General features: G+C 39.9%; 1 protein-coding gene across 1 annotated transcript; it reads left to right on the top strand.

Moving 5' to 3' along the window:
* Window positions 1-11,608: 11,608 nt before the first annotated feature.
* LOC307170976 (nuclear factor 7, brain-like) lies at window positions 11,609-19,584 on the top strand. The gene is made up of 6 exons (XM_079892314.1): window positions 11,609-12,193; window positions 17,749-17,844; window positions 17,957-18,187; window positions 18,305-18,327; window positions 18,409-18,527; window positions 18,857-19,584. Exons 1-6 carry the CDS (start codon window positions 11,798-11,800, stop codon window positions 19,396-19,398), a joined length of 1,407 nt encoding a protein of 468 aa, XP_079748440.1. The 5' UTR covers window positions 11,609-11,797; the 3' UTR covers window positions 19,399-19,584.
* Window positions 19,585-22,060: the final 2,476 nt, after the last annotated feature.

The raw sequence follows: 22,060 nt of genomic DNA, 5'->3' as shown, positions 1-22,060 counted from the left end.
CACAGCTGGGTGATGATATTGCACCGAATAGATGAACAATCATTCTATATTCAGTAAGATGTTGTGTTAATTCACCAGTTGGCCACCACAGGAAGCGAAGAAAATCAACATCCTGTTTTGTCACTTTAACTTGATGATACATCGCCTGGATATCAGCCATCACTGCTACAACTTCTTGACGAAACCTAATCAGAACTCCAAGCAATGAATTAGTCAAATCAGGTCCCTGAAGTAGCTGACTGTTGAGCGACATCCCCGTAAAGCTTGCACCACAGTCAAATACTACCCTCAAGGTTCTCTTTTGCGCATGGTACACGCCATGATGCGGGATGTACCAGACTTTTCCTTCTTTTCCTTTCCTTTGATTTTCTGGCACCTTTTCTGCATATCCTTTGTTTATGACATCACTGAGAAAGTGAGTGTATTCTTCTTTAAAGGTAGCATTTTTCTTGAATTTCCTTTTCAGACAGAAGGCCCTTTGTTCAGCAACATGACGGTTGTTAGGCATGATAACATTTTCCTCCCTGAAAGGTAATCTCATGCAGTAATGACCATTGCTGAGTTCAACTGAACTATTCATGATTTCCATAAACTTGAGATCTTCTCTGGACATTTCTGGCCTTTTCTCTGTTGATTTCTCATTAAAGTTGTGGTTATATTGGTTCACCAACAGTTCCTCTATGTTAGCAATAGATATTCGGTTGACTGTAATGGTAGGATAGCTGCTTCCAGTCTCATTGCCTCCTCTTAGTGGTCCATTGATAACCCATCCCAATAGGGTTCTGACAGCATAAGGTCCTCCATCCTTGCTGTTTACCACTTGCCATGGTTCCATTACTCTTGAAACGTTGGTTCCAATCAATAGCTCCACATCAGCATTGATGACAGGAATTTCCACCGAGTGCAAATGTGGCCAGGCACTTAACTCTTCTTGTCGTGGAATGTTATCACAAGTCACAGGCATCTCATATTGTGTAAATACATCAGGCAATTCAAAGAAAGTGTTACTATTGAGTGCAGATACTTCCAGTCCTGAGATAACATGACTGTCGACAAACTTTTCTTGGCTCATGGTTCTCAACAGGATCTTGGCGTTTTTTCCTCTCACCTTTAGTTCCCTCATGAGTTCCCTCATGAGTCGCTCAGAACAGAAAGTGGCTGTGCTACCGGAATCTAAAAATGCATAAGTTTTTAGCATCTTACTACCTTTCACAGCCTTGATTTGTACAGGCACAATTGGCAAAACACAGTCTTGTGCACCGGCCCCTATATGGCCACAAGTCTTAGGAGAAACTACATGACTTGTTTCTTGGTGTGTGTCCTCTAATTTGATTTCCTTTTCCTTTGAATGGATGTGGAGGCAGGTAGGATGTTTCAGGTTACACAACTTGCAAGACAGACGTCTATGACAGTCTTTGCTCATGTGCCCAACAGTCAAACACCCAAAACAAACACCTTTCACCTTTAGAAAGTCAATTTTCTCTCTGTGCAGCTTCTTCTCCATTCTGGGGCACATCTCCAATCTGTGACCCTCCTCACACAGCAGACATGACACCTTTGTTGACTTATCAGTTACATTTTTCTCTTTTTGCACTTGATGTGTGTTTCCAGTATTAACAGCTTCCACGGAGGTAGCAAAACTGCTTCCACTTCCTTTGAAGCGAAGCTGTGAGACTTTATGTACAACATTATATTTTGATGGTAAGATGGATGTGTCCTGAATGTTTCCAAAGAGTGGATCAGAGGCAATAGATACTTGCCTCTCAAGAAAACTGACAATGTCACTGAAACCTGCTTGATGACAGTGCCTTTCCTGCAACTCATAAGCAGTGTTTCTCCACCTTTCCCTCAGTTTATATGGTAGCTTCAAGACTATAGCACGCATATTGGATGGCATATTCATGCCATCCAATTCATGTCATATTCATTCATATATGTAGCTAATGTCCTCCATTGCGTTACAACAAACCCGTAGAAACAAAACAAAGGCTTGCAAGCCCTTGACATCTTCTGCTTTCACTGGTGACCATCCCAGAGCTTTCTCCATGTAAGCTGTGGCAATTCTTTGTTCATTTCCAAAGCATTTCTGAAGAAGTGTCTTAGCTCTTTGATACCCCCTTTCAGGTGGCATGTGTTGACAGCTCTTGACCCACTCCTTAGGTTGTCCTTTGGTGTACTGCTCTAAAAAGTACAAACAATCTTGGTTGCTAGCAGCCTTTCCTTCTACTCCATTTTCAAATGCTCTAATGAATGTGCTGTATTCGAGAGGGTCTCCATCAAAGGTTGGTATATCCCTTGGGGGTAATGATAGTGAAGACTGCTGCTGTACTAGCAAAGCAGTTATGTCGTTTTGCCTTTGCATAATAGTGAGAGGATTTCCTTGTTCCACGTTGGTTTGCACTAAACCATCACGCTGTATGGACTCCTGCGTGGAAAGCATGGCCGTTTCCTGTGTGTGATATGTGGTGTGATTGGTTTGCTGAGATTGTTGAGGCATGCTTGGTTTGTGAAGAGGAGCATGAACTTTTGTTCCACTTTGTTGAAAACTGGTTTCTTTAGGTCGTGCCCCCGTTGACACTGTGGCTTTACTACCTCCTTTTGGTGGATGATTGAACTGATGGCTTGAACTATGTGGAACAAATTCCATAGCAGAGGATCTAAGAGAGGATTTGTACTTTGACCTTTTTTAGATATGAATTCATTCCATCAGAATGTGCACTGGAGCTTTGCACATCAGAACCTCTGTACTTTAGCACCTTAACCTTTGCTGTGTGAGCAGCAATTTGACTTTGCAATTCAAGCACCTCCTTCTTTTGTCTAATTTGTTCCTCCTGTACCTCCAGTTCATGCTTTTCTTTTAGGGTAGCTGCCCTAGCTAGAAGAGCAGCCCTTTCAGCCTCTGCTTTTAGGTATGCAGAGGAGGTTGATGACTTTAAAGACCTGTGGCTGGAGCAGGAAGCTGATGTACACCTTTTACCACCAACATTAGAAACACTGTCATTTGGACTGATTTCATCAGTGATCACGGTCATGTGTGGCGCAGCACTGTCAACTTCATCATCATCATCAAATTCACCATCATCATCAACACCCTTGCATTGCTCCTTAATGTCAAGCAACCACTCTTTAATTCGTTTAATTATTTCTGTATTACTGTTCATTTCGATTTCAAACCATTTATTTTGTTTTGACATTTCCTCTTTTGGTAGCAAAGGTTTCAATGATTCATGCAATTCTGTTGTTTCCACACTCAACTTTAAAAAAGTATCATATATAATTTGTACCTCGGACACATTTTCTTTTGAAAGCATCAGTTGCTCAACTTCCTTTCTTAGTTTATAAAGTTTCTTTATCCTAAGGTTCCTTTCCTTTTGATGTGATAATATTTTTTCTTCCAAAGCTTTAACCGTGAGTTTAACTGGTCTTTTACCAAGTTCATTCGCCGTTTCACTTTGATTGACAGCTGCATTCAAATCCACGTTACTCATTATGACAATGATTAGACAATTGCCGAAGGCTTTATTTTAGAATTGAAACAGGATTTACCTATATCCTGATTGTGAGAAGTCCAATCTCTTCCACACAGCTTATAACAATTCCAAAACAATCCTACCGTTATTCTCCAGTGTTGCTTTAGCCCACTTTCATTTCTCAGTGTCCAATTTCTCCTGTCGGCGTTCACTCATTGAAATCAGCTGGAGCGCTGTGCTTCTGCCCTCCAACATCCGCGCGATCCGTCCATTGAAGCGTAGTTTTTCAACTTAATGTAGTGGCGATCATACCACAAAAAAAAACACTTGAGGGAATTTGAAGTCGTCTCCAACTCGTACGGTGCAAGAAATCAGATCTGCCATGGCATTCGATTTTCACTTTATTTTATGCAGAGTAAAATGACTTACAAACACTGCTGCTCGCATTGCTGATGTAACTTGAGCTCGTAAGTATGCAAGCAACATTAAACATGATGATAATAGCTGGACATGACAAAATCCATCACACACATGCATGCATGCACGGTTGAAAAACTGTGTGGCTTCCCAGATCGTAATTCCCTCTCCCTATTCACCTGTAACTTCGTCATATAGCCTCCACAACCACTGTGATGCCCTGCCTATGCCCCCTGGTGTGCAGGTGGAAGAGCATCACCCTCATGCAACTTAACCACCAACAAAAAACATAAAACACATTCAAATTGGCTACAACACCTTTGTTTTATTGTATTTAATCATGAGATTGTGAACAAGCACTTACCTAATGGATACGATGAGCCTACGTCACCTGGCATCTTCAGTTGGGTGCACGCTTGTGATGCGCAACGTATAGTAAATACAGAGATGGGAATCCATAACAAAATTCTTTCCAAATTATATATTACACTTCTTTCCAAGTAACTGTGAAAACAAACAGCACAAAACATAGCTTACTTTCGGTTTTAATAAACCCTGTTAAACATATTACGGTGGGTTGTATACATTGAAAATAGTATTTTTTTTTTCCAATTTACGCATTAACACGTCATTTACGTGTTAATGCGTAAATTGTGTGTTTCGCATAAATTGCGTGTTAACACGTAATTATGTGTTATGTTGCAAAAGCCAATTTAAAAAGTCCGCAATTGCTCGATGACTGCTGTATTTGTACAGCAGGCTTTCTTATGTCAAAATGGGGTGCTTGTGGACAAATCAACCAGGATATTTTTTGTGTAGTCTGCTTGTTGATGATTGTGTTTAGGTTGTCGTAAATGCAAAGCTCATTGGGTCCACAGAAAAGGTTGCTTGCTGTGATCCAGTGTTTGTCATTTTTACGTTCAGTACTTGGACAAATGGTGTCTGTGGTGTCCCAATTTGGTGAAAATTGTGTTATTTGTTAAAGCTACAATATGCAAGAATTTTTTGCCGCTAGAGGGCGCTACATTCCAAACAACAACAACGGCGTAGCTTGATGACGATGTGAAGGATCGTGGAATGATGGGAACTGTCGTTTTAAACTCCACCGTGGATGTAAATCAGTCAGACGGGAATCGAAAAATAATGTTCATGGATGAGGCCAAGTTCTATTTTTATAATGACATGCTTTTTGTGGCGAGGGGGGCGTGGTTCAGCACGGTCTGTAATGGGAGAGAGAAGAGACGAGAGTAGAGACAAGTAGGTCAAGTGCAAATGACGATCACCTGTGTCTTATTGCTGTGATCCGTGTGGAGAGACCGCTTATAAGCCGCTCGCTGGAACGAGAGAGAGACTGGAGAGAAAATTGGACGCAGAGAAAGAAAACCGGTGGATCCGAGCTCTCATTTTTGAACTGTTTTGTGCCGTCGCGGTTGCCACGGTGACTGCGCGTTGTGCATGACTTTTGTTTGTTTTGCTTTATTTTTAATAAAGTACGAGTCCCAGTCACGCCGACCCCTGTCTTCTTGGTCATGTAATCATTTGGTGTTGCTGTAACTGTACCAGTGTAAAGATGGCGTATGCAGTAAGAGAAAACAGTGTATGTCTCTAGTGTATGCCCCCCCCCTGTTGCAGGAGCGCTGGTCTGCAGCCCGAAGCCCGTCGGGGCCGCAGCCGTAGTTTTGGGGGGTCCAAAGCTGAAGCCCCCAGTGCCCGCTTGTCCGAAGTTAAACGCCATAGTGCCTCAAAAGACCCTGTAAATGACGACAGGAGGGGAAAAATGTGTGAAATAACAGTAGCTATGCTTCCATCCACCTATTTTTATGCGAATTTTGGAATATCTCATAAAATAACGCTGGATGGAAACACCAAGATGCACAATTGTGGATAAATTATAAAAGCGGACCGATCTCGTTGCACAGCATCTGAGACAAAATATTATATAGTGGCTTCTCCTACTGCAGCAATTTCCTTTTTTCTTGGTGATATTTAGTGCCAGTTTATCAAGAAGTGACAATCTTGTTCTCCTTGGCTCACTGGATGGAAACGATCTGCAAATGTTTTATGCGATACTCCAATTATGCACATAAGTTAAAGGAGAACTCCGGTCAATGTTAACATTGAGCTCATTTTTTTGTACATTTGGAGTGCTGTCAATACAGAGAACAACGACAAAAATCGGTGTTGCCTACACCGAGTTATTCTATTTTTAAAATTTGCACCCTGTTGACTTCAATGGGGCAAGTACTAAACCTGCTTTTAGCCTCTTAACATCCTTGATGTGTCATTACAAGTGCACAGAAAATGTGAGTGATTCCTTCAGAGTGAACACGAGTGAATCTGACTGCAGTAGATGTGAAAGAAATGTATAAAAATGATGTTATTTAAGCCAGCGCAAATACCTGTGTTTTCTTCCTGTTTTCGGGTGAAGTCCAAAGTAGTCGATTGCCGAGTTCACGCGCATAGGTTTAGTACCTATGATCACGCGCGTGAACTCGGCAATCGACTACTTTGGATGTTAAAATCAATGTTAAAATTGACCGGAGTTCTCCTTTAATTTAGCAACTTTGGATGGAAACATAGCTAGTTTTATGGTCCTTGCTTTTCTGACAGTGGACCTGTAAATGACTATAATATGTGCAGGGATTCAAAGTCTCTGTTGCTACAATGAATTCCCATCAATTTGATAGCAGAGAAGATATGTATGAGATCAGTGCTGATCGGGGCAAAAATGCCACAAAAAAAAAGAATTTATGCTTTAATGCCCATTTATGTCCACTTGTTTCTTAGGAAAAATCCCCCAGATTAGATTCTAATCTTCAATTCTTCAATTTTAAGAATAGTGGTTAAACATCACTGTGTGATAATCAGCGAAGACAGTATAAACATATGTAAGCCAAATGGAAAGCTAAATGTGAAATATATTATGACATCTTAGACAGAGTTGCTGAGTCTCAAAACATACTTTAGCTGCCTATCTTTACCTAGACCCACTGCCGGCGGTATGGGGGGGCATTAGGGGGCAATGCCCCCCAAAATGTCTTTTATGCCCCCCCCAAATTGAATTATGATATAATTTACAAAATAATATCAGTTTAATTTACATTTTAGTGAGAAATAATAAAAATATGTCAACAAACTGCTCATTAGCTGAAAATATAATAAAGCGCTTAGCCAACATAAAACCACAGTGAGGAAACCCCCCTGCCGCCCCCCCAATCACTTGCACGTTAATACATGAATGAAATCAGTTGGCGCAATATTCCTGGCTGCATTCAAAACAAAGCAAACAGATGAAAACTGTCCAAAAATGGACATTAGAAAATGGTTCAAAACCACAGTTTCTCCTTCCACGTCGATTAACGATTCTGCTGACCCCATACAACAAGACAACGACAACAGCCCGGCTATTTGTGACTCCGTGGTCGGCGGCGGCGTGGCCGCTAACATCGCAGCTTCCCAAGCTAGCACCTGTAGCTCCAGCTCCACTACATTTGGACCAGACCTTCCTACACCTCAAGGTCCACCTGAGGATCTCGGTGACAAAAAGCCCAACCAGGTGAAACTGGACAAGTATCCAAGCCGCCTTTATAATGGGAAAAAACGCTCATTTGTGAGTACATGGTACCATGGAAGAGACTGGCTGGAATACTCTGTGAACACAGACAGCGCTTTTTGTTTTCCTTGTAGGAAATTTCGGTCAGCGACAGCATATACCAATGTTGATTCAGTTTTTATCACAAAGGGATATTGCAACTGGAAGCATGCAAACGAATCCAACAAAGGCTTCCATAAACATGCCACTTCCAAAGAGCACCTGACATGCGTTGCGGCTTGGAGGGAACGAGGGAAACGCACAGAGACGGACACAGAGATTTCCAAATTGATTAACACAGAGCAGCTTTCAAGGAACCGATACTACATGTCTGCCATTATTGACATTTTGGAGTTTCTGGCAACAAATCAACTACCTTTGAGAGGTAAGCTAGATGCCTTTGATAGTATGTCAGAGGGGGGGAGTGGACTGTTCCTTTCTCTATTTGAATACACCCTCCGGAAAGACCAGCAGCTGGTTAAAGTCGTGAAAACAATACCTCGCAACGCAACATACACATGTCACGAAATACAAAACGAACTACTTGAGGCAATGAGCAGTGTCATAACGGATGCTATTGTACGTGACATAGGCTCGCAGTGGTTCACGATCAAAGTTGACGGGACTCGTGACTCCACTGGGTGTGAGAACATTTCAATAGTCATCCGGTTCATATCAGAGGACAGTTGTAAGGTGACAGAACGTCTGCTTACCATGGCCACTGCAGAAGCTGGGGACGCAGGGACACTCACTGACACCATATTACAAGAACTTCAAAAAGCGGGGCTCAGCAGTGCAAAGATATTGAGTCAGTGCTATGACGGTGCATCCCTCATGTCTGGGAAACACGGAGGAGTCCAAAAACTGCTACAGGATAGACTTGGCAGAGAAATCCCTTACATCCACTGCTTTAACCACCAGCTGCACCTTGTGGTCGTCCATGCTCTGTCGGCTGAAGAAGCAATTGGTGACTTCTTTAATGTGTGTGGCATGCTTTATAATTTCCTGAGAAAGCCCACCGTTTCCACTCACTATAAAGGTGATACCCTGAAGCGCCTCCTTGACCAACGCTGGACAGGCCATCTAGCAACGGTCTCTGTGATCCTTAAAAACTTGGAGGATATCATTGCGGTACTGTCAAAGACGAGCAGCTCTCGGGCCTTTGGATCAGAAGTGAGAGTGCTGGCAACTGGCCTTTTACACCAGATAAAGGAGCGCAGCTTTGTGTTCATTGGACATAGTGTGCACAAGATATTACTGCTTCTGGACTCGCCTAACAAACAGCTACAGGCGAAGGAAATGGACCTACTGAATGCAGTGAAACTCGTGCACAGTGCGATAGACTGTGTTCGTGATCTGAGATGCGATGATGCATTTACCGAGCTATGGAGTACTGCTACCAACAACAACGAGCCCATACAACCCAGCAAAAGGAGACGTGTTATGAACAGGAACCTGGAGGAGTACGTTCTTGAGGAGAGTGTGGGACAAAACGACACAAATAACGACAAGTCAGAGCTGAAGAGACTTTTTTTCAGTGCAATTGATGCCGTACTTGGAGAAATGGATGTGCGTTTCAGCAAGCGCAATGGGAAGCTGATAAGTGCATTGGAAGCTCTTGACCCAGAAAATAAAAGTTTTCTGGATGTGAAAAAACTCAAACACATTATGGATTTAGCAGGAATGGAGATAGTGGAGTCGGAGTTCTGCGTCGCACGTCGATTTCTCCAGTCCCAAATGGAAGACGACTCAGAGGAGAAATGGACAGTTCAGAGACTGTTGTCCAAACATTACAAAACGCTTAAGGCGATGCCCACTGCGTTGACGGCACTCCAACTGGCTTTGGTATTTGGTGCTTCTACCGCGACCTGCGAAAATTCGTTCTCCACGCTCAAAAATGTGTTTTCAGAACACAGAAGGAGCATGCTTCACACAAGAAAGGCCAGACTAGTTCAACTTGCATTCGAGAAGGACTTAACAAAAAAGTGTTGTGGTGAATGGAAGGACGCTGTTCTCAGGAAGTTCCAATCAGCTCACAAGCGGCGTCTTCAGCTCTTCTAACTGCAAGTTAAATTTAAAGTTTCATGCTGGCCGGTTGTTAGTGTATTTATCTAACTGGCATTATGTACTGTCAAAGTTCACTATATTGTGTTGTCACGTTATGTTGTGATGATGAGACTAATAATAGTTTAGTAGGCCTATTTAGTTCAGTTTTGCGCTGTCCATTGTCCTGAAATGTCACTCCCGCCGTGGAGAAACAGCTGTTTTAGCCTATATTTCCTTGTAAATGGAAATTGTAGAATAATCTCTGTGTATGTTGTGGGTGTTTTTAATTTGTTTTGATGAAGGTAACTAACGTTACATGATGCTTTTTTAATAGTAGGCTACTGTGAACGCTTATGTTAGAGCAAAGCAGAATAAAGATGTGTAGCTTTTTTTCTCTCTTCCGCCAGTGAGATAGCAGTTAAACTACTATCCTGACCTGTCAGTGAGAGACTGTGAGCATGTTCGTTTGCTTTGTTTATAATAAAGCTGTGGTCAGAGTCGGTCTTGTAATTTTTTTGTATAGGCCTATTTAACCCTTATTTAATCAAATTTCTTAAGAGTTGCACGTCTTGCAACAATGTGTAATGGTTTATGTGTTTATTGTATGGGTTGCAACTTGCATCACTTCATGGTAATAGCTAACAGAAAAGGCAGTAGCAATAATAAATAAAGGATATCTGATATCCGAAAAAAAGTCCCCATACCTAGTGCCCACCCATTGAAAATAAATGCCCCCCTGCTGAGCGCAGTCTGAAGCCGGCTCTGCCTAGACCGAATGTTTGCACTGGCCATAGTAGTGTAGATGTGTGCTGGGTCCTCTATTAGCTCATTAACTTAGACTGTGATGCCCCAAAATGTTATCTATGTAGTCAGCTCATTATATTACACAGCAAAATGCATCTAGATACGCAGCCTGACACTAACGGCACGAAAACGCTGCCCAAGTAGGCAGTTCACAAGGTTTTGAGTCCAAAAATGTATTTTAGGTTCACTAGGCTTTGAGACTAAGATGAATCATACTGTCTGTGAAGGCAAATCACTAGGTTTGGAGAAAGCCAGTGTTTTGGTGTCCAACTAGCCTCTCTTTTATATTCAGTGATAACATGCTATTAAAATCAAATGATAACAAACTAAAGCATTAGATCAGCTTATGTGCTTCTTTGGAGATACATATGTATAGAGTTTAATATTGTTGGTTCTTTAAAACTGATTAATGCGATAAAAGAACCGATATTGTCACTAAATTATGTATTATAAGGTGGAATAAAACACTTTATATCAGGGGGAAATACAAATAAAACTTACGTACAGTACTTCACTGCAGCTCACGCGCGCAATATTCGTCGTCACATTACATGCGCTTCCGCTCTGAGGACCTCACTTCAACTGTCTAAAATACTGCCTGATCGAAATTACAGATCTCCAGTTCTCTCACACATACCACTGGCAAGTTGGCCCTATCAAACTACAAAGACAAAATAAACTGGCGCACCAAATATATTTTTTAGTCTTTTTACTTATTGCAGTATTTAGTTCAGTTACGATTACATCAAAAAGAGCCTAAAGTAGCTACCATGATAATACTATGTTGTTGTTGTTGTTTTACAACAAGTCAGTATCTACACACAATTGAAGTCAATATTAAAAATGACGGATTTGAATGGATTCATACATTTTATAGACAATAATGACTGTTGGCATCAAAGATTATGAAGCAATAACAACTAATATAACTGAACTTATAATAAAAGCCTAAATTAGGTTAAAGTTTTTAAAACGTAAAACTTTAAATCTAAAAAAAAAAAAAAATATATTATCAGTGTTTAGACAGCTCATAAGCATTAGGGACTCCCTAAGGACCGGAACAAATAATTATATAATATTATAAAATAATAACATAACTATAAAATAATAATACTAATGCCTATGATGTTCTTTTATTTTATGCTACAGACTCTTTATTAAGTTCATTAGTCCAGAGTTTGCTTGAAAGCACAAATAAAATAATATCCAGTATCCAGTAAGTCTTCAGAAACTCCACCCTTTTACAGAACCTAACAGGAAGTGACTAGTCATTATTTCTATCTTTCATTTTCACTGAAAGCTAAAACGAGTTGTGAAGAACAGAGGAGGACACATTATATTAGGATTTTTGTGTATTTCTGAATGAACCCAGATTAGATTTTGATTGTAATAGTTATTTACTTTTCAAACCAGCGTTCAGAAAGTGAAAGTAAATTGTAGATCATTGGATCTTTTACAAGACGAGGAAATGGATTCAGAATCTGTGGAAGAGCTTTCTTGTCCTGTTTGCTGTGAAATCTTCAAGGTTCCTGTTTTTCTGTCCTGTAGTCACAGTATTTGTAAAGAGTGTCTACAACAGTTCTGGAAAACTAAGGAAACTCAGGAGTGTCCTCTCTGCAGGAGAAGATCCTCAAATGAACATCCTCCAGTTAATCTCGTGTTAAAAAACTTGTGTGATTCATTGATAAAGGAGGGAAATGAGAAACGTTCATCAGGATCTGAGGAGATCTGCAGTTTACACAGTGAGAAACTCAAACTCTTCTGTCTGGAGGACAAACAGCCTGTGTGTTTAGTGTGCAGAGACTCAGAGAAACACACCAATCACACATTCAGACCCATCAGTGAAGTGGTTCCATCTTACAAGGTAAGACAAAATGTCTCTCATGCCATATGCTAAATACAGTGCTAAAAACATAAACAGTTCCCTTTCGATTCAGTTCACTTCGACATTGCATTTGCTAACGCTTATTCCAAATACTATTGAAGCCTTTGTAATGTAGTTCGTTGTTATGGGAAGAAGGAGGCGAGAACTGGTGAACTTTAATAAATAAATAAACACGGATAACTGCCACCACCAGGGGCGTAGCAGCCATTATAAAAGTGGGGGGGACAAAAGCTGTATGTGACCATAGTATGTGACCCAAAGGTGATGTTCATTACAGTTCATTACATTACAATTTTAATAATAAGATAATTAAATGTGTATTTTTTTGTAGATTATCATATACAGAAAATTTTGTACATTTTAAAGATAAATTCATTAATCTGGTGCACTTTGAGTCACCCGAGTCCATAATCCACCCGCAAACCGCCCGATGATATTCTCTGATTTAGATATCTGCATCTGATCATCACATTACAATTATTCAAATACTCAGTGTTAAGTATGCTAATATGGTAACATATCACACTGAAGGCTGATTTAAAATGAACATTTATTTAAAATAAAAGTTCTTTTTTTTGGCAAAATTACATTTCCTTAATAGCCTAAACAGAGACTTTACTTTACATTACTCCGTTTAATTTACTCCCTTCAAACTTAAATTGTCAATGTTTCATTACATTACTGTTTGAAAACACCATTTTTTTATACCTTTATAAAGGGCATTGTCCCCCTAATTTTATTAGCCTAAATCTATTTTTTACAGTCTACGGCCTAAATGTATGCTCCACCTTTCCTTTCAAATTCTTAAATTTGATCAATATATTCAATAAAAATAAGACACTAGGCTGTTACCAATCAAATTAAATAATTTACATTGAAAAAGTATAACTGTTTATTTGGATTATTTTAAATATTTTTGAATATACAAATAAGAAAATGTTGAAAAGAATGATACTTTATGAAACTAAACCGCCAGTAGGAGGCGGTAAGCGACCATCTTAATGAGCGAGTCATTGAGTCATTCATTCAAACGATTCGTTCAAACGGATGATTTATTCAGAATGGGGCAGTTTATGAATGGGTAATTGAATCTTTGACTCAACCGATTCGTTCAAAACGCTGAATCATTCAGTAATGCAACAAGTGTTGCTGTGAGATGCGCGATGGTTCGGCGGTGATCTTTGTTTGGAACTATTTTCGCTGCTGGAACAGAACAAAAACAGTCATTGTGTCTAAAATGTAAGTGACTTAATTTTAACTATTTGTTTATTGAATTGTTATGAAACCAGTCACGGTTTCAATCTTGATGGCATTCAGGAAAACAGCTGGTAGTGTGTAGCCGATATTGTTTCTTAACTAAAATATGTTATAACTGCGCGAGCCTCAACAGCGCACATTAGGCCTATATTATTATCAACTATGGGCTATCAATCGCCAGTTACATTAAATTAAATAAAACAGAATCATCCTCACGTTTGTGATTCCCTGGTTATTTTTTATTTTTAGATAAAAAATTGTTTTAATCAGGGCATTTGTCCAGTTGGGCAAGTAGTAGAACTACAATTCTGCGTGTTTGAAAAAAGGATGTAATCGTCCTCTGCTTTTTTTCTGGGGTTCATTTTACCCCAGACGGCCAAACAACAAAGTAGGAACACAAAGAACGAAAATTGCAAGAGCAACAAGAGATTTGAAGCTCATGACAGACACGCAGAGATGATTCGCGCTGTGATTGACTGAATGTTAGTTCACTCAAGTCTGAGAACACGGGCAGAAATATTGGCGCTCGCTGGGTCAAAAAAAAAAAAAAAAAAAAAAAAATGCGGGGGACAGATTCACCTGTTTCTAAAAGTGAGGGGGACGTGTCCCCCCCGTCCCCCCCGGTTGCTACACCCCTGGCCACCACACATAATAAAACAAAATATCAAATAAAACAGTCCAGGCCTGGTCCTCTCTCACCCTTCACGATCGTCGCTCCTCCTTTTATGCCTCCGCTCCTCCGTGAGAGATACAAGACCGGTGTGGTCCGCAGGTGTCACTCATCAGCAATCACACCACTGGCCTTGCGCCGTTCTCGGCCTCCGCCTCGTCCTGCTCACCACAGCCTTATTTAATCACTGCAGTAACACAGGCCAATGATGTTCAATCGTGCAAAATATGTGGGGCTTCCTTTTCTATAGGGCGCCGTTTGGAAGTCATTCATTCTGAATCTTTTCCTTCAGCCAACCTTCTGCAAGAAGCCTATCATCAAGGGCACATTCAAAATGGTGTTTTTGCACCCTTGAAGGGCACGTCGGGCCATTTGTAGGGGTGCTCCAAACGAAAGTGAACAACTGTTTCCCTTCACAAAGGGCCCTTCCACAAGGCCATTATAGCGAAGGGCACATGCGATGATCACTTCTAGATGGCGGGAGAGTTCGAGTTAACTTACAAACAGAGCAATTCAAGTTTCATACATTTTTGTCATGTTATGTTTAAATAAGTTTGAAATAAGCTGTCCCTTCTGCTGCTGTTCGGTGCAAGCATGAACCGGTGGTGAGACCAAGATAGCCGTGGCCGAAGCATCGTCATGGCTTGAAGAGTCAGAGGCCCTGCCCTGACAGGGACAGCAGGCCACGCTGCTTTCCTGACGCTGTCTCTCAGGGGAAGAAAGCTGCATCCAGCGCCGAAGACGAGCTTCTGAAGAAGTCTGGACGTGGTCAGAAACGGAGAAGTCGTGACAAAAAACTGTCTGGAGCTCCGTGATGTACAGCTAGCCCTCGTGTGCTTTCTCCCAGACATTTTCCACCGTCACTTTCTCTTCAGGATGTGAGAAAGAGACTGAGCCAGTCTCCGGACAAGATGGCCGCCACAAGCCAGTGTCTCCGGCCAAGATGGCGGCCGCCGCCGAGCCAGTGTCTCCGGCCAAGATGGCTCTTGGCCGGAGACACTGGCTTGGTGGCGGCCATCTTGTCTGGAGACTCTGGCTCGGCGGTGGCCATCTTGTCCGGAGACTGGCTCAGCGGCGGCCATCTTGTCCAGAGACTCTGGCTCGGCAGGCGTGATGTGAACAGTCTCTGGATCGGCAGACTTGACGTGAACAGTCTCTGGATCGGCAGACGTGACGTGAACAGTCTCTGGATCGGCAGACGTGACGGAACGAGGCTGTGGAATGAGGGCTAATGTGGGAGTACCATGTTTATCCTCCATGATCCCCACAGCATATACAGAACCACTCAATTGCAGGGCCAAGTAAATATAACATTCTAAAGTCCAATGGGGATTGTGCAGTGGCATGGCAAACCCGAATGGCTCTGATAGTCCCCCTCTAAAAAAATCATGAGGCACAGAGAGTCCATAGAAGTTACATTTGCCAGAGCGATAAAGTCTCTCACGTACTCCAGAATGGGTCAATCTCCTTGACGGAGACACATAATCTGTGCTGCTGGATTCATGGTTGGTCGGTCGTTCTGTAACGATGAGGCAAGGACGAAGCAGAGAGAGAATCCACATGCAAGCACTACTTTAAGGAAACAAACAGGTAATCCAGGGAAAACAACAGAACAAGGAACTCAGGACAGGAACAGGAAACACCTACAAGCTACAACGACCGACAAACAACAACTGAAGCACAGAGGTTTAAATACAAAGATAAACAAGTTAAACAAGATAACAAGGGGCGTGGCTAATAAGAAACACCTGGGGAGACTAATCAACATAACGGGGAACTGCTAACATGGTACAAGACAGGGAAACACATTCATGAATCATGACAGTAATATTCCAGAACTGCAATCTACCTGGAGTGCCCAGAAGTACGAGGTGTTCAGTGCTCAGAGACATGACCAAGGTTAGGAAGGCTGAAACCCGACCACCACTGAACAAGAAACATAAGTTGAAACGTAAAGACTGGGCCAGGAAATATCTAAAGACAGATTTTTCAAAGGTTTTATGGACTGATGAGATGAGAGTGAGTCTTGACGGACCAGATGGATGAGCCCACGGCTGGATCAGTAACGAGCACAGAGTTCCACGTCGACTCAGACGACAGCAAGGTGGAGGGTGGGGTACTGGTTTGGGCTGCTATTATTAAAGATGAGCTAGTTGGACCTTTTCGGGTTGAAGATGTTTGGGAGTTCAAAATGAACTCCCAAACCTGCTGCCAGTTTTCAGAAGATACTTCTTCAAGCAGTGGTACAAGAAAAAGTCTGTATCCTTTAAGAAGACCATGATTTTTATCAATGCTCCATCGCATGCATCAATGTACTAGTCAGTAAATGCCTTAAAAATGAAAGAATAATGACATGGCCCCCTTCCTCACCTGATCTAAACCCTATTGAGAACTTGTGGGTCCCTCTTAAAACGGGAGATTTACGGTGAAGGAAAACAGTACACCTCTCTGAACAGTGTATGGGAGACTATGGTGTCTGCTGCACAAAGAGTTGATCATCAACCGATCAAGAAACTGACAGACTCCATGAATGGACGGCTTATAACTGTTATTGAAAAGAAGGCTGGCTATATTGGTCACTTATTCGTTTCTTTAAATGTCAGAAATGTTTATCTGTAAATTGAGTTGTTTGTTTATTATTCTCACTTTAACAGATAAAAATAAACAAGTGAGATGGGATATTTTTTCATTTTTCTGCATAATAAATCTGCACACTAAGAGTTGCCCAGTAATTGTGCACACATAGATATTGTCCTAAGAAAGCCAAAACCTCACTTTTACTTCCTTAAATATTCAGGTTTGAGGTTTATTAACATTTTGGATTGATTGAGAGCAGCTGTGGTTGTTCAATAATAAAATGAATCCTCAAAAATACAACTTGCCTAATAATTGTGCACAGTGTATAGAGAGGGAAGCCCTTCATATTTTGTGTGAGTTACATATAATTAGATAAAGGATATGTGTATTTGGCGTGCTGTCCGAGTGGAATTTGGCCTGAACCCAGAGTGCTTCCCCATCCCAGGTTTGGGACAGGACTTGTAAGTGAGGAGATGGGGTGGTGGAGTGATGCTGGAAAACTGTCATAATAGTGGTAAAAACTGCTGTATATAACTTACACCTCCTGATGTTAACTGAGTTGACTGGATGAACTCCTCCCATGACAATTAGGTTAATTATCTGAACTACTTCTCCCGAACTTTGTTAGTAAAACATAATTTAAAAATAGAAATGTCATGGGTTATCTTTTTTTTTTTCATTAATAATATGATTTATTACAAGACACACCAAAAATGATTAATACTACCATTCTTTCACTTTCTGTATTTTTATTTACACAACCACTCATTTATAAATGCATGGATATAATAATTAAGAATTGGCCATTGCAAAAAACATATTTGTTTGATGAAAACATGATTTCTTGATGTTCATCATTTCCAAATCAAATAATAAAAAAATATATCTCCTGCCATTTTCAGACACAAATGCTTCCATGAGAATGAACCATTCAACATATGAATAATATAGCAATAAAAGCATCCAAACATACAATGTTTAAACCTCTTAAAGCTGCATAAGTTTCACAGATTTTCATCTTAACCTGTAGGAGGAATTTAATACAGCACTGACGTCCTTACAAAACAAGCTCAAACATGGAGAAGAAATGAAGAAAAAGTGTGATGAAACAATTGAACACATCAAGGTGAGGATATAAAGAGTTAAATACTCAACATTCACACACAGAGTTTATTATTGACATTAGTGGAGTGTGTGTTCATACAGCGCTGACTGAAGTGAATGTGATTTGATTTCAGTCTCAAGCTGAGCACACAGAGCGTCAGATTAAAGAAGAGTTTGAGAAGCTTCATCAGTTTCTCAGAGACGAAGAAGAAGCTACAATCACTGCACTGAGAGAGGAAGAGGAGCAGAAGAAGCAGAGGATGAAGGAGAAGCTGGAGGAGATGAACACACACATCTCAGCTCTTTCACACACAATCAGAGACATGGAGGAGATGATGAAAGACAATGACGTCTCGTTTCTAAAGGTGACAAATCCATCTGGCTTCATTCTTTGTGCATAAAACAACTTGTATAGAGAGACTCATTGACACTGAGAGCGTTTGATAAGATATTAAAATGTATTCAAACTCTATATTTTCCAGAACTATAAAGTCACGATGGAAAGGTGAGTGAGCTGCTCGTATCTCTTCTCTCAGTGGATCTGAACTCAAATTCACTGCAGTTCTGACTCCTGAATGTTCCTCAGAGTCCAGATCTCACAGCCGGATCCACGGATGAGTTCTGGAGCTTTGATTCATGTGTCGCGTTATCTGGGTAACCTGCCGTTCAGAGTCTGGAAGAAGATGCTGGAAACTGTCCAACACAGTGAGTCTCAGCAGATTTGACACCAGTGCAGAAGATAGTTCAGATATAAACACACACAACATCAACATTTGATAGAAATATATTTAATAATCATATAATTACAAAGTCAATCTGAACTGAAAAGTCTATTCCTCATGGTTTATATTTATGTATTAGGATACAATAGTGTTGATTGAATACTGATATCAAACCTGAAGCCTCAATCCATTCTGACAGTAACTGAGAGACCATTGTTATCATTTATGAATTCTTTCAACAAAGTCTTTTTTGTACATTTACATTTCTATAATCATATCTCATCCTGTAATCTGATGTTATTCTCTTTGCAGCTCCGTTGACTCTGGATCCAAACACAGCACATCGTCGTCTCACACTCTCTGCTGATCTGACCAGTGTGTCGTACAGTGATGTATATAAAACACTTCCTGATAATCCAGAGAGGATTGACTGGTATCTGTGTGTCCTGGGATCTGAGGGCTTTAACTCAGGAACACACTGCTGGGATGTGGAGGTTGGAGACAATACACTATGGAGTCTTGGAATAACCACAGCATCAAACCAAAGGAAGGGAGCGGTTTTCTTTAACTCTAATGTCTGGCGTGTGCAGTACATAGACAGCGAATACAGCTCAGAATCCCCAGAGCAACCCGTCACTGTCTTTACTGTTAAACAGAAGCTTCAGCGTGTGAGAGTTCAGCTGGACTATGACAGAGGAACAGTGTCATTCTCTGATCCTGTAACTAACACACATTTACTCACATTCACATCCACCTTCAACGACACAGTCTTTCCATTCTTATATAATCACTGCACAACTCCTCTGAGGATCTTACCAGTTAAACTGTTTATTACAGCAGAAAATCACAGTTAAATCTGATTCTGCTTCTAGATAAATTCAGTTTAGTAAATTATGCTTCAATAACAACACTGTAATAAAAGGGTCTCATTGATCAATCACACTTAAATATAAAATTTAGAGCCAACTTAACCCTTGTGTGTCCTTAAGGACATTTTTGTCTTTTAACATAAAATAAAAAATCCTGTGTTAATGATATATAAAAAAAAAAAAAACTGAAAAGACAAAGAAAAGACAAAGACAAAACTGAAAATTAGTTTCCTGTGTTAATGCCAAATTCATCCATTTTGGCACGTGTGTTTTTTTTATTGGAATTTTCTTATTTTATTCTTATCTTTTTCTTTCATGAATCAATTTTAAACTAGTAACACAAAATATTTACACTCAGTACCTTAAGGACAAAAATATCCCCACAGAAAACTACATTTCTTTGTCTTTTTTTTTTTTTTTTTTTTATCCCAGGGACATTTAACAAACAAACATTTAACACTTTTATTCTGTTGGTAAAGATACAAAATTTTAATTTGGACTTTTTCACAAGATGGCGCCATTTTCTCAGGTTTGGCCTATAAAGCAAAAACTCCCTTTATTCATGCTTTCTTCTTCTGCGTATTTGCTTATCAACTGGATAAATGATGCAGCTATAATTCGTGTGGAAGTCAGTGTGGTTTGTATGCATTTACTAGAAAAATGGTGTGTGTGTGTGTGTGTGTAATATTTGATAGAGAAAGTTTCTACTGTACTGCAAATCACAAATCCCAGCGCTGTTTATACCAGTGCTGGCATTTAATGGGGAAAGTTTAGTACTGAACCCAAACAAAAATCTCACTGAAAGCATTTTTTTTTTAAACACAACTTGTTTATATTCATGGCTTTTATTTGGTAGCAGTTTTAAGTTTAATATGTTTTATTAAATATACATTTTATATATTATATATATATATATATATATATATATAAATAATTTTCATAAATTTAAACTTGTAACTTTCTTTTTTCACTTTTGTAACTTTTTTCAACAATAATCTTCCAAGAGTCTTCTTATTGAGGGTTTTCAGAATTTAATCTGTGCTCCGAAACTTCAAATGTTTATTAGTTTATTTTTTGACAGACATTTTTGTCCTCTAAAGACCTCAGAGTAACTATATATATTGACACATAAGATTAAAAATCTGATTTCTGCATTTAAATAAATAAATGTTTTTATTATTATTATTATTATTATTATAATAAATTTGATAATTACGTACAATACAATATGTTTACAATATGTAAGACAATATAAAGTGTCGACACATTTTAGCCATAGACCCTTTTCAGATTTCCGGGTTTCTCAGAAGCAGAATTCGTCATATTTGGGGAAACTTCTATAGCGGTGAATGAGATATTTTTTTGTGTTTCCATTTGCTCAAATGGCAAAAGAAAAACTCCACAATAGAGTTTTCACAAGTTTCAAAAAGAGGGAAAAAATAGAGAGGGATTTATAACGGCAGTCAGAAGAGAAAGATGTCAGTTTATCCGTCACTCCCACAGTCACTGTATTAGAAAACCATCACAGCGGTAACTTTTTTTTTTTTTTTTTTTTTTTTTTTGTAATTTGATGCAATTGTAATATAATACAATGTATAGTGTTATAAATGTAAAAAAAAAACAAAAAAAACAAAACAAAAGGAAATATAAAAAACTTTGCAGGATTTACGTGTCACGGTCGCTCTGTCGATGAAGATGAAGATGAAGAGTTTCCAAGATAATTTATTATTACACAAGGTAATACAAACGCAACCAAACACATAATTATGAGACCAGACAAAGAACAACAGACACACAGAAACATAAGCACTGCAGATAACGAGGTGCTAATTAAACACAGCTGAACTAAACTAACTCATAATGCTCATGACCATGAAGACACATGTGATGAAACAAACTAAAAGTCCAAATTATGATGCAACTGGATAAATGATTTATTTTACAGAAATCACTGTGAAAAGGTAGCCTGACTTCGTCATACTCATATTCTAGTCAGAATGTGAGTCTGATACCGCTCCATAGAGATTTGATTATGGGGCGTGTCTCAACCGATCCAGGAAAAAAAAAGCTCTGCACTCAATTGGATAGACCTACAACCAATCAGAGCAACGGAGTAAATGACGCATGTTCTTCATTCATATTTTCAACCAACAAAATGTCGCGGGCGCGGCTCTCTGTTCCTCTTTTAAAATGAATGCGCTGTGGATATCTTCTATAACAGACGCGATGGCGGAATCTACATATGATGTTTCATAAACAAAGTTCGGGAGGAGCACGTTCAAATAATCAATCCAATCAACTTGTCATCAAACAATACCATGTCTAACGTTACCGAGGAAGCATATTCACTCTGTCAACTTACCTAACACTCCTTGACAGTTTTTCAGCATCCCTCGGTCCCTCCACCACCCCGAATCCTCACTCTTGTCTTGTTCTCTCACAACCAGGAACACGGGGGAGTATGGCTACCGAGCCCACAGCCCTCTCCTCGGACAGCATGTCATATACGCATTTATTCTATCTTACTTATTTGTGTGAACTCGTGACATCTCATATAGCCTACGCATTTATTCTATCTGACTTATTTGTAAGTGTGAACTCGTGAAATCTCAATTCTCCTGCTGCAGTCGTCTTTGTTGTAAACTAA

The sequence above is a fragment of the Squalius cephalus genome (assembly GCF_949319135.1).
Source record: "Squalius cephalus genome assembly, chromosome: 14".
Taxonomy (NCBI): Eukaryota; Metazoa; Chordata; class Actinopteri; order Cypriniformes; family Leuciscidae; genus Squalius; species Squalius cephalus.
The sequence above is the reverse complement of the archived record's forward strand: the minus strand, read 5'-3'. Positions and strand labels throughout refer to the sequence as shown.